This window comes from Epinephelus moara, chromosome 1, assembly GCF_006386435.1.
Source record: "Epinephelus moara isolate mb chromosome 1, YSFRI_EMoa_1.0, whole genome shotgun sequence".
Lineage (NCBI taxonomy): Eukaryota > Metazoa > Chordata > Actinopteri > Perciformes > Serranidae > Epinephelus > Epinephelus moara.
Genome location: NC_065506.1, coordinates 30,078,692 through 30,091,257, shown reverse-complemented (window position 1 = coordinate 30,091,257; position 12,566 = coordinate 30,078,692). Strand labels below are relative to the sequence as shown.

The 12,566-nt window shown below is 37.9% G+C and overlaps 1 protein-coding gene across 2 annotated transcripts; it reads right to left on the bottom strand.

The window, feature by feature from the left end:
• Nucleotides 1–549: 549 nt before the first annotated feature.
• spi1b (Spi-1 proto-oncogene b) lies at nt 550–11,200 on the bottom strand. 2 transcript variants are annotated; one of them, XM_050066408.1, is made up of 5 exons: nt 10,836–11,200; nt 10,211–10,304; nt 8,433–8,629; nt 3,917–4,067; nt 550–1,208 (listed from the first exon to the last, which is right to left on the bottom strand). In XM_050066408.1, the coding sequence occupies exons 1-5, from the start codon at nt 10,875–10,877 to the stop codon at nt 898–900; spliced, it is 795 nt and encodes a 264-aa protein (XP_049922365.1). In that variant the 5' UTR covers nt 10,878–11,200; the 3' UTR covers nt 550–897. The 2 variants fall into 2 exon arrangements, with proteins under 2 accessions (XP_049922365.1, XP_049922449.1); XM_050066492.1 differs by having other exon boundaries at nt 10,211–10,301.
• Between the last annotated feature and the right edge of the window lie 1,366 nt (nt 11,201–12,566).

Sequence of the window (12,566 nt, the reverse complement as noted above, 5' to 3'; positions counted from 1 at the left end):
AGAATGCTTAAAAAGACATTTTAAGATAGAATTTACACTGATATGTACGGAAGCCCATTTCCACCACTTAGTATCCCTTAGTATGTGTTTGAGATATTAAGTCATTATTTTAAGATATTCAATTTAAATTCTGAGATAAGAAAATCATTATTTTGAGATACTAAGTCATTATTAAGAGAGCACTTCTCATTATTTTGTGACACTAAGCTTTTATTTAAAGAAACTTTTCTCATTATTTTGAGAAAGTTTCTCATTACATTTGAAAAATTGTCATTATTTTGAAATGCTACATCATTATAATGAGAAATGTTCTCATTATTTAGTTATGAAGTTATTATTTTAAAACAGTTTCTCATTATTTTGATAATAATTCTTATTTCTTGACATTTTGATACGACACTACGTCATTATTTAGAAAAAGTTTCACATTATTTTGAGATACTAAGTCATTATTATGAAAAAAATATCTTTTTTAGATACTTAGTAATTATTTTAAGTGTTTTTAAATATTTTTTAGATATTAAGTGTTTTATTTTTATTTTTTTAGAGTTTTTATTTATTCATTTTTATTTTTTATTTTTTTGGATTAATGAATTTTTTTTTATCACAATGGCAGAAATGGGCTTCCACAGCTATGTGTGTGCACCCACATTTAAAAATACATACTGGGCACCACATTGACCCAGGGTCTAAGATGCATACATTGTAATTACTACATCCTCCTCTGCCTTCCCCCTTTTGCCTTTTGGCTGTAATATCACTTACTGAACCCACTGTGCGGCAGTAATTATGCTATTCACAAGATGCAATTCACCTTATTGGCACATTTGATTAAGCACCTAAAACAATAACTACACTTTTCATGAGTAAATCCTGACATTTCAGTATCCCTCCTGCCTACAGATATTTTCTCTCCAGATGAGTCTTCCCCAGCACCTCGTCGCTGAACTGGTACGTCAGCTTCTTCTTTATCTTTTTCACCTCTCCAGTTTTGCCGTAGTTGCGCAAAGCACGAGCCATCTTCTGATAGGTCATTTTTTTGCGGTTTCCCTTCTGGATTCCCCAGCGGTGTGCGAGAGCCTCCTTGTGTTTGGAAGAAAACTGGAATGTCCCTTTGTCTCTGTCCACCCACCAGATACTGTCCTTCATATCACCGTTCCTTAAAAGGTCCAACAGGAACTGGTACAAACGGATCTTCTTTTTATTCCCTGTTGGAAACATCAGAGAGTTGCAACATTAATCATGAAACCCACTGCAATTCTATATATTAATGTACAGATTTATCTTATAACCTGTTTATTATAAAAAAATATATAAGAAAAATGAAAACAAGCTTGTAATTCTAGCTGTGGCACTGTGACACTTTAAATGAGGTGGTTCAGTTGCTTTTGCAGGGTTCAACCAGTCTATACCAACCATATCAGTTATTTATATATATATATATATGTATATATATATGAGATCTCAGACAGGCAAATTAGTAACAAAAAAAGGAACTTTTTTTTGTTGCACAGAGGCACAAAATATGTTTTCGGTTCTAGGTTTTGTTTTATATTTAATATGAAGCAACAAAATATCCAAAAAAAATAAAATTCTGCAAAACCCTGGCTGATGTAATCCTCTGTGAGTCATTGATTTTGTGTTTTCCACATTGTCATGGTGCTTCGTGATAAACCTACGAAGAGGGTACTCAGTAAGAAACCTTGTGGTTGCCATTACTTAAGTTGCAATACATGGTCATGTAAGGAACATACATGTTGCGGTCCTGGTTAACCTTGCCTGAATCCTGAGCCAGACTGATAGTCTTTACACTTGAAGAGCCACTTATCTATTTGTCTCAAGTCATCCCTGCACCCACATATTCCAAATGTACAGGGACTCTGTAAGGCCATGTTTAGATTAAAACTGGCATTAACAAAAAATTGCAAAGGGCTGCCTTGATGTGGGACAGGTTAAATAAGCACCAGTGAGGTACGTGATATACAGTCAGTGCCGCTGAATGCTCACAGAGGTGCTTGAATAAAAAGGAACCTCGCACAAATATGAACAGAGTAAATTATGCACATATTTGGCTACCAGCGCTGCAGACATTTTGTACCAGACACTACTGAGACAAAGCAGGTCCTGTCAGGTCCTAAACCAGCCAAAAGAGGAACTAGAGAGCAAGTGTGTAATCGCAGTGGGATGCACCCCCGGCATGTGACAAATGGAAGTTTGTTACCCACCAATATTAGTAATGACGAGTCATCAAGTGGCTCTTAAAGCCCAAGGAGAGCTAATTTTCTCCCCTCAATATTCAGCGTTAAACCAACATCAAACACACTGGATGCTCACTGAACTTCTCCTGCTTTATGTCAGTGTTCATGTCAACCAAAAATATAAAACATGACAGCTGTGCACAGCTGATTACTCACAGGTCTAAGTAAAACACTGTTTGAAGTGCAGCGTCACTGATGCACATGTTAGATTGAAACCAGTGTTTTACTGCTGTTGTTGATGAACACATCTGGACAGGTGTTTGTTAGCGTAACAGTATGGAGGATGATCCCAGTTTTCACTCAGTCAGTCGCCTTTTGAAAACTGAGTCTGTAGTTTGCAGTGTGTATCATTGTGTTGGTGGTAAAAACCAAGTGGCAACCTCCAAGGCTGGAAAAGTAGGCTGAAAAGGAAGTGTCAAGAAGTGCAGTTCCTCTAATGGCCACTTGAGGCTGGCTCCAGAAGCGAGTCAGTCCCCATAGACCCCCATGTTAAAATGCCCAACTTTACAGCAGAAATTAACACGTGCAGCCTGGTACAAAAACAATTTTGGTCAATAGCTAATTTTAACATTCATGAGGAAGGTGAATTTTTATGTAACTCACCATTTAAATTTCATTAAGGTTCAAATTTATACATAATCAAAGGCAGGCCACTTTGAGTGACAGCCTGCCTGCCAATAGTCTCCTCGGCCTCTCAGTCAGATCCACCCCTCACTACACCACAGCACCAGCCTCTCGCCCAAATATGGTCACTTCTAGCTCCAAATAACCAAGATGACAATAGCCAAAGTGCCGAACTCGAAAATGGGAGTCCACAAGTCAATGTGTGACGTCACAGTAGCTATGTCCATGATTTTTACAGTGTGTCCTATGTGTTCTGTTTTTACTGAACATCCAACAGGCAGCTGCTGGTTATAGAATTAATACTGAAAATGTTTAGCTGTTTTCACAAAACACACTCATAGACAGTATATAACAAATGGTTATCCATTTGAATACAAATAAGAGCTAATACAGCCTCATTTCTTAGATCAGCAACATTGACTGTTAGCCATTATTGCTTCATTTTAACGTGCTGATGGCTGTACATATTCATGTAGTAGGGCTTGGTTAAAGATGAGAGTAGACCAGATTACTGAACAAAAGCTCTAACAGGGAGCCTCATTACCACTGGAGGGAGCCTGCCATTCTCCAAGTACACCTGCTGGATCATTTCCACAATCCAGCATAAGAATCCAGCCTTGGAGACCAAGAACATTTATAACAGACAAACAGCCACTCTGTCTTTTTGTGAGCCCACTTCCGTTAAAGATGCATAACCAGCAGTGTAAAAGCAGTTGTGCAACTAGTAGCTCATCCCAAAAGTGCATCTTAAAATGTCAGCAGAACACAAAGCTGACATGACTCAATGCCAAACCTCCACCATCCCTCAGCGAGGAAGAAAACACTGGCCCGCTGCTTTAGATTCTTGACTGAAGACTCTAAAGCGAGTCCAGTGACTTAACACTTCTAGATATACCATGACCTGGATGTCTGAGAATCCTCACATTGCCAGCACAGTTGTTTCTCTTAAAGTATCCGTGTTAACGGCTCAGCAGAGAGCTGAAGTGCTCCCCCGCTGCACATATGGAACGGCCTATAAAAATCTATATTCTTACCCAGCTCTCCTGGTGTGACATAAGGGACTCGATCTCTCAGACACTCCTCATCAGACACCTCGAGCGGGGGACTTCGTCCTTCATGATCCTCGTCATCAGAGCTGCGCTGGGACACGTGTGGTGGATACACAGCTCGAGGGAAGAACGCTACCTATGAGACAGGAGTCAAAGTTCATTAAATAAAAACGTCCACAAGTGTTTAACTCATGAAGCATTTATGTGGTGTCGAAATAATCATAAAAATTAGCCCCTGGCTCGGTAAATTCATGTGAACACTCCCTCAAGTTGGAATAACAACTCAGGAAAGTTGGCCAAAATTTTTGTCCACGACTTGTCAACTTTCATATAAGCAGAATATAAGCAGAGACATTGCAGACAAAGATAAATGTTTGGTTAATGGTACAAAAGCTTTTATTGATTCACTTATTGCATATAGTTTTTTGTCTTTTTAGGTAGATGTTATTTGCTGTTCACACAGAGTGACTTAGATTAATTATAGAAGTTTTTATCAGCATTAACCCTGCTAACAAGTCAGGTAGAGCAATATTTCAGTGGTTTTAGGGAATGTACGACTTATTTATGTGTTGTTTAAATGCTCTGAGCAATAAAATACAACTAACTGTCTTTGCAGCATCAGTGTTGGTTCCACATTATGAACACACTGGAGTCATAATAACGACCTCCCAACCTGGGCATCGGGACCATCTGAAGAGCATGTGAATGCAGTATTAGCTTGTTGAGCATATTAAAATTCCCTTCATGTTTCTCCAAAGTTTAGAAAAAAATATATAGTTTTCCATACTGTTTGAAAATGTTACATATATTGTCTGTATTGGTTTGCAAAGACAATATGGCGCAAATGTCCCACATTTGAGTGTGTGTGTGTGTGTGTGTGTGCGTGGGAGGGGGGGTTGTTACACAATTATGCCAACAGCAGAAAAAATTAGTATCATTTCATGTAATTCAGCACAATGTGTACTGGTAAAATACTGGAACTGGGAAAATAAAGCTTGGCTGTAAAACATGCAGCTGTCATGATGGATGCTCAGTTAAATCTGGGAATGAACAAATAAATAATGTTTCAATTATTAGTGGAGTTTTAAGCTACTTGTAAGTATTACTGTTTTAATGGAGCTTTATATGATACCTGTCTGTTGTCTGCACACGGCTCTCAACATGGAGGTGTCTGAACTAGCAGCTAGCAGCTAATGGTGCTAACAGCACAAGCAGTGCTTACAATGACAACAGTGCTGACAGAGCTAATGTAATTAATCTTGGGGGAACCAAAGGGTGGGTGCTACACCTTAGCAACACTGCTGTCTCAATATCAGCTGTAACAGCTGACCGCAGTGCAGAGTGTCAGCAGTTAGCTAGCCACATGCACACATGGCTGCCACGACAAAGAAGAGAGAAGCTGGAATTACCACACACGGAGGGAGCGTGACTTTGCTCTCTGCTCAGTACACCATTACTTCACTGTGTGTTTACCTATCAAGTAGTTGTTTTCTGCCATATGTGACTGCTGTATATAGAGATTTGTTAAGATACTTTATACTGCTACTCCACTTCATTTCAGAGGGAAATATTGTACTTTTTACTCCATTACATCTTTTTAAGTCAAACTCACTATTTTGCAGATTAAAATTTTACATACAAAACATATGATCACTTTAGAAAACATGATGCAGACACTAGGGCTGCCCCCCAGTGGTCGAACAATAGTTAGTCGGGCAGAAAGGTCATTAGTCAGCGAGATTTCATTGGTCGCTTAGTCGCAGAAAAAAAAAACGTGGAACTCTATTAGGAGCTGTGCCTTGTCAAAATAAATCAAAACCTATATGACTGGACCATGTGGGAATTTTATTTGAAAAGACAGACACAGGAAGAGGCCACACTCAGCAGTCAGACAGGGGTCACATTAATTTCCAGGGCTGGTACCTGAGGTTATTCCACAGGCTAGTTAATAACATGTCGGGCAGGAAATCCAAAGTGTGGGATCATTTTGAGAAGGTGAAGGACGAACCCAAGGTGATATGTAAACTTATCTTCATTGGTTGACTACAAACATGACGTATCATCTGAAACATGGAAGTAGCTACATGCCCATTAGCCACTTAGCACAATCATTACTGCTTTGCCGACAGCGTCATTAACAGGCGGCTCGCTCAGTGTGTGACGTGCACTTGTAGATAAAATATAGGCCTATATTAATGAAGGTTCATTAGGACGGTTTTGTATTTCTCTGTAATGCAGCACAGTGTTACTGATGCTATTATTGCTCAAATCTTCAACTCAAACCATTGTGTTGCCCCGCCCAAAATATATAATTTAATAACTGAATTAACATCGCAAACATGCAGGTGACTAGTCGACTAATGGCCCTAAATGATGACTATTGGTCGACTAGGAAAATTCTTGGTTGGAAGCAGCCTTAACTATGACTAATAGGAACCATTCTGCATTATGAGCACTTTAACTTTATCACTTTTAGTATATTTCATTGCTAATGTGTCTGTATTTTTACTTAAGTGAAGTTTTGAAAGCAGAACTTGTAATAGAGTATTTTTGTGGTGTGGTTTTGATACTTTTTGAGGAAATCCACTGAATACTACTTCCACTGGTGATGGTATTTATGTGTCAACCTCAACCTTAAACTTTGAAATCAAATAGTTTTTCATGCATTTTTGTTTTAATTCTCCAACAGCCATGTCTGACACTTCAAGTATTTTGGGATGTTTTAGGGCATGTTATTTTCAGAAGCATGACTATGCTGCTACTTCTTTATTATACTGTAATCAAAAGCAGACACTTTCTGACATGTTTGCAGTAAAACTTTCCCACTGTAAGTGTGGGTAAACCTGACAGAGGCAACGTTTCTCTGCATGAGCTGTGATGTGAGGAGCTGCTATAGCTGTATGCCTGGGTGGGCAACAGTTGTCAACATATTCACCCTTTACACAAAACAGTCAGTGGTGGGAACCTATATGTGAATTCCATGTGTGAACTGTGGTTTTCACAATATATTTTCATACACCGTTTCAACTAAAGTGTTACCACCAGGTTGTGTGTTTCCACACACAAACACATTTTCCTCTGGTTGTAAAAATGGCAGTCCTTTTTTTTTCAAAAGGGAAATTTCACCCGCAAAAAAAACTATCATGTGACTTACAAGCACACAGGCTTTGTGCCCTCTTTATGAAAGGCATGTGTTATAGGATATAAATATGTGTCCCATGCTTCAAGATACATTAAAACATTCAACTATGAAGTCATTATAAATTGATGATTAGTCACAACACAATCCTAATCAATTTGAGGTTCACCTGTGGTAGATCCACTTAAGGAAATTACATGAAATTAAATGCAATTTTGGCTCAAAATATGATCTCTAAGTGAAAAATATGTTGTTAACTATCATCTATTCCTGAAAACAACTATGATTATTAAAGTATGAACACAAAGGTTCCCAAGTAATGCCAGATAATTATGCATTATGCCATATGTTTGACATTTTACCACTTCACTTCACTGTATCTGCTTGTTCCAGCACTTTACTGAAGCTACATCTCACTGAGTGAAATATTTAAATCCACGACACCTTTGGCCCCACTGTGACCTCAGTTGGAGCTGCAGATGCATTCAGCCGGACTTATTCAGTGTGTTTAAAAAGCCTCTAATCCTGACTAGAATTTTAAATGATTGGCAACAAGAAACAGATTCACTCTTTTAAAATCAATATGCTCATTTCAAATCTATGACAAGCACTTTAAAAATTGCCTGTGAGATGAGATGTGCTATATAAATGCATTTGCTCTCTGCCTTTTTCATCTCTACTGGTCATCATAAGCTCATAGTAATGTTACAAGCAAGTGAAGAGGTTTCCGATCTGAAAATGTTGACTTGGTGAGAGATACTGCAGTCCAAAACCAGAGATCTCTGTTCTGGTTCACTGGCTCACAACTGCACGGGTGGAGCGTGCAGTTGCGATACTGACTGAGCTTTGATGAGCCCTCAGACTCTATTCAAAGAAAAATGCTCTTTTTAAAATGAAATTAAAAAAAAAACCAAAACAGTTTTTCTTGTAACTTAAAGATTCACTTCCTGATTTTGGTCACAGGACCCTAAAAGGCCTCAAATTCTCCGAATGTCCCCTCTGATTTAAAACCCCACTGTGAATTATGTTGAGTTTGAAGAAAATCTCCAGTGAGCTGGAAGGATATTTGGAGATTTAGAGGTGTGTATGAAGGTTTTAAAGCATCTGTGTGCCATTTCCCATCAAGCAACAGTCTGTTCCTTGGAATTGTACTCAATCAGTACAACACTATGCTCAGGAAAACCTGACTTGAGTCATCATAACTGTTATAAATTTAACAATGACTAATTGCAGTCATTACACTGAAGCACCTGACTAATAATACATAACTCACCAGTAACTCTGTGTTTGTTGTGAGCAGGTACATGCACCCGTGTGTGTTTGTTCCTTTAATGTGTGTTTCTGCTAAATGACAGGACTTACTGGTTGCTGTAACACATGTGGATGCGCCCCAAGATTTGGATCGAGCAGGTTTTCTGCATCGTATCGTATGGTGTCGTGTCGTATGAGGCCGGGCGGGTGGAGAGCCTGCACACTCTGCAGCTCTGTGAAGTTGGCCTCTTGGAGGTTTTCAAACTCTACAGGGTGTACATGAGGGTGAGGGTGGTAGTCCCAGTGATCTGAACAGATAGAGGGAGGTGAGAAACAGCAGAATGGCCACAGCTTTTTGTTGTCTAGGTTAGGGTTGCTATATGAGGACTGCTTTCCTGTCTTGACAAAGAGCTGTACTCAAACAAATGAAAGAGACAGATACTGAACACACAGCTTCATACAAAAGTCATGAAAATGCCTTTTAAATAATTTGATACAGCAAAAACACATGCTTAAACGACTGGAGGTGACTAAGGAAGAAAAGCCAGACTGTGTGTCAATGAAAATCAGTCTTTGTCATAAGATATCTAAAACCACTAAGTCAAAAGCAACTGGACTTGACGACGAGCTGCTTACTCATAGTGCTTGAGTTTGCATAAACCGAGTGAAAAGAGGAGAATAATAGAGAATTCAGCATGAAGCTCTTTCCTGTTTGTTAACAGTGTTGCCACAGACATTTACTGTGAATTTGCACTCTTCTTTTTCATGCTGTTCCCCCAGAATTAAATAAGGCAAGTTCAAGTTTTACATATCTCAAGTGTAAGCAAGAAAAAAGAGGAGAGCCAAATAAAAAATATATTATATATTGTATTTCACATGCAAACCCCTTCAAAGTTCAAAGTTCAAAGCTGGTCAAATGAACAATTGCAAGAGCAGTCACTGCCTTTGAAAAACCTGGGTCATAATAAAACCACACATGTAGAAACAAATAGAATCTAGATATGAGGATGTAAAGTAGTACAAGTTAGACTAAAGGATATAGTATAACATTAATAAAATATGAATTAAAGTAATATAAATGTTGCAGTGTAGCAGGAATGTATTGCAGCAAAATGTATATGCATAACAAGAGCAACTAAAACTACCTCAAAATAAAGTGTATACTCTTAAATATAATAAATCAAACTAGTCATTAAAGCCATGCCATACATTCACTGTAACACTGTAACATCACTCTCCTATATGTAGCATCTCAGTTTATCATTTAAAATTTATTAGACATAGATAGACACATTTAGATTTTAGATACAAGATATTTTTATCCCAAAGACAACTGACGCTTTCTTAGTGGGGGCGTTTTCTCTGCTAAAAGGTCAGGAAAAGTATTTTTCCCCCCCTTCTGATATTGTTTTGGTGCAATATTCAAAACAGTTGATTACAAGAGAAAGTAAAGCACCTCTCTTGTATCAAGAAAACCCCAAGGGGCGAAAGTTTGTTCTATGTCTGTAAATTGTAGCGGCCGAAAGAAATGGCATCTGTTTCCTGTGTTCCATACAAGCTAATGTGGTGCGCTCCAGCTGCACACACACTGCAGGCTTTTTATGTGCGATGCACCAGAAAAGACCACATCAGGTCATGGTGATTAATTTGAAGATTAAGACTTAAATGAAGCTTATCTTAATGAAAATAAAATACATTTAATAAAAATTTGAAAGCACTGTTTTGAAAGCACCATGTCGTGTAATGTTTGCCCACACACTGATCATGAATTTGCATTTTAAAATGTTTTTTAATTCAAACTTATCTCTTTGTAATCTAATAGAATAAGTGACGGGTTCAATTGAAACACTGATCACATGAGACAAAATGCATGTTGAAGTAAAACTCACCTGCCTGGATATCTGTATCTAAGACATATGGATTATAATATTCTGCTATTTGATGTCTGTAGATCTCAGGATCGTACATTTCTTCTGAGTGCTGCTGGAGCAAATAAAAAGACATTTTCAGCCACAAAAAAACTCTCAAGAGTAAAAAACATTTTACTGGATGGTGTATATGATGCAGACAACACACATTATATCACTGCCTATTTAATTACCTACAGAAAATACTAATAATCTCCATTTGTCTTTAATAAAATGTTCACATTGTGTCTAAATATGTTTAGATTGGTAAATCAGATGAGGCATTAGTCACATTTGTGTTATAATAATGACTTTTTTTTTTTCTTGCCACTGCTGTTCTGAAACTCTGAAGAAGTTTTGAGTTTCATTTTCATGTCGCTCGTAGTATAAAAGACTCTTACAGTTTGTGTGCTGTCTTCAAAGTGAAGCAGACTTACATTAAGTCTTGTTATTTGAAATAACACACACTGTCATTCCTCTTGATTAACAAATGCGTTTCTGTTTAAAGCTGCATTTAAAAAAAACAACTCGAGGAACTCTTTTAAAGCCTCAGATGCTTGAAAGTCTACAGAGAATATAGAAAACGATAAAAATAAAAGATACTTACGGGTGGGATGAGGTAGCTCTCCATTCTGTATGGATGCAACATGGAGACCTCTCCTCCAACGAACCGACTCGCAGACGCTTTGCAGGCAAAACCCAACCTTTCAAAACTTTTGCGGCACCATTGCACAATGTTTCAAAATTTCCTCTCAACGAAAACCCAAAAATCTCTCTCTCTCTCTCTCTTATTGTATAGCATACACTTTTGACCTAAGCTACTCTCTCAGGCCTTCAGCTGTGTCACATAAAAAGAAATAAACAAGGCCCGCTGTTTGACTGTAGAATGAAAAAGGAACTTTTTGACTTCTGTAAAAAACTTTCTGTGGGTGGGAGCAATAGAGTGTGTCTGCTATAAGGTTCCTGGCCATTGATGATTTGTCAGGGGAGACCATGAAACCTCACATTTATCAGGGTCTATACTGTCCCCTCCCTTAGCAGTCATCATCATCATCAAGGGTTTTCCTCACTGACAGTTTCTCCGCTGCAAAAAACAATGTGATTAACACAAGAGTATACAATGAGCTTAATATTTAATTATTTAAATGTGGTTGACTTAATTCATTTCCTTTGCCTTTTAGTTGTTGTTCATTTAAATTGTGGCACGCTGTGGTCTGCAGGAGATTCATAGTGTGTTAAAATGTGACTGCTGCCATATAGCAGGGTTTATAAACAGTATTTTATACCTTTAATTGCAAACTATAATGTAGTCATATGCACATAAGAGGACATTTTCAAGTGTTTATAACTGTTGTTGTTGCTTATGCTGATGTATAAAGCAGATAATAATATATGAAACAATATAAATATGTCTTCATTGAGGGAAGTTATACTTGTTGACACACAATGTCTGTTAATAAACACTTGTGAATAAATGTCCATATCTGGCTTGTAAATGCTGAACTGAAGGGTTTCAAGTAATGTGTTACCAACTGCAACACTATTATTATAATAACAAAGTAACTATGTTCACTAAATGTATAACATATTGTGTTTTTTGCGAATAATCTGAGGAATCAGAATTAAAATAAGCTATGTTAAACATGTATGTTTACACATACAAAGACTTTGACTCCAGCAGCTTACACACAGTGCAAATTAAAAAAAACAAACAAGATAAAGCATTAAGAGGTACAGTAAAGACAGCATTTACTGTGACAATAGATATTATTTTTTTTGTTGTGAGCACACTGTGTGTGAAGTGTAAACAGCCATGTGTTCGGGGTGTGACTGCTGACCTGAAACTGACGGACTGAGAGTTTACACTGTAGCAAAATGACTAAAACATGCTTTTTGGTGATGTGAGCAGGAGTTTGATGAGGAATAATGTCAACACACAAGCACACACTCTCACACAGACACACAGACACACACACACACACACACACACACACACACACACACACACAGCTGGAAGATAAGATGAAGGTATAGTATCTTTGTTGTAACCACACTGGAGGCAAATGGAGATTATTATTATCACAAAGAGGAGATACCCTCCTGTGGGGGCACTGAGTCCCTCTGCAACTAGGAAACTGCATAAGTCTGTGTGCCTGGGTTGGCAACTCTTGTCAACATATTCACCCTTTACACAAAACAGTCAGTGGTGGAAACCTATATGTGAATTCCATGTGTGAACTGTGGTTTTCACAATATATTCTCATACACCGTTTCAACTAAAGTGTTACCACCAGGTTGTGTGTTTCCACACACAAACACATTTTCCTCTGGTTGTAAA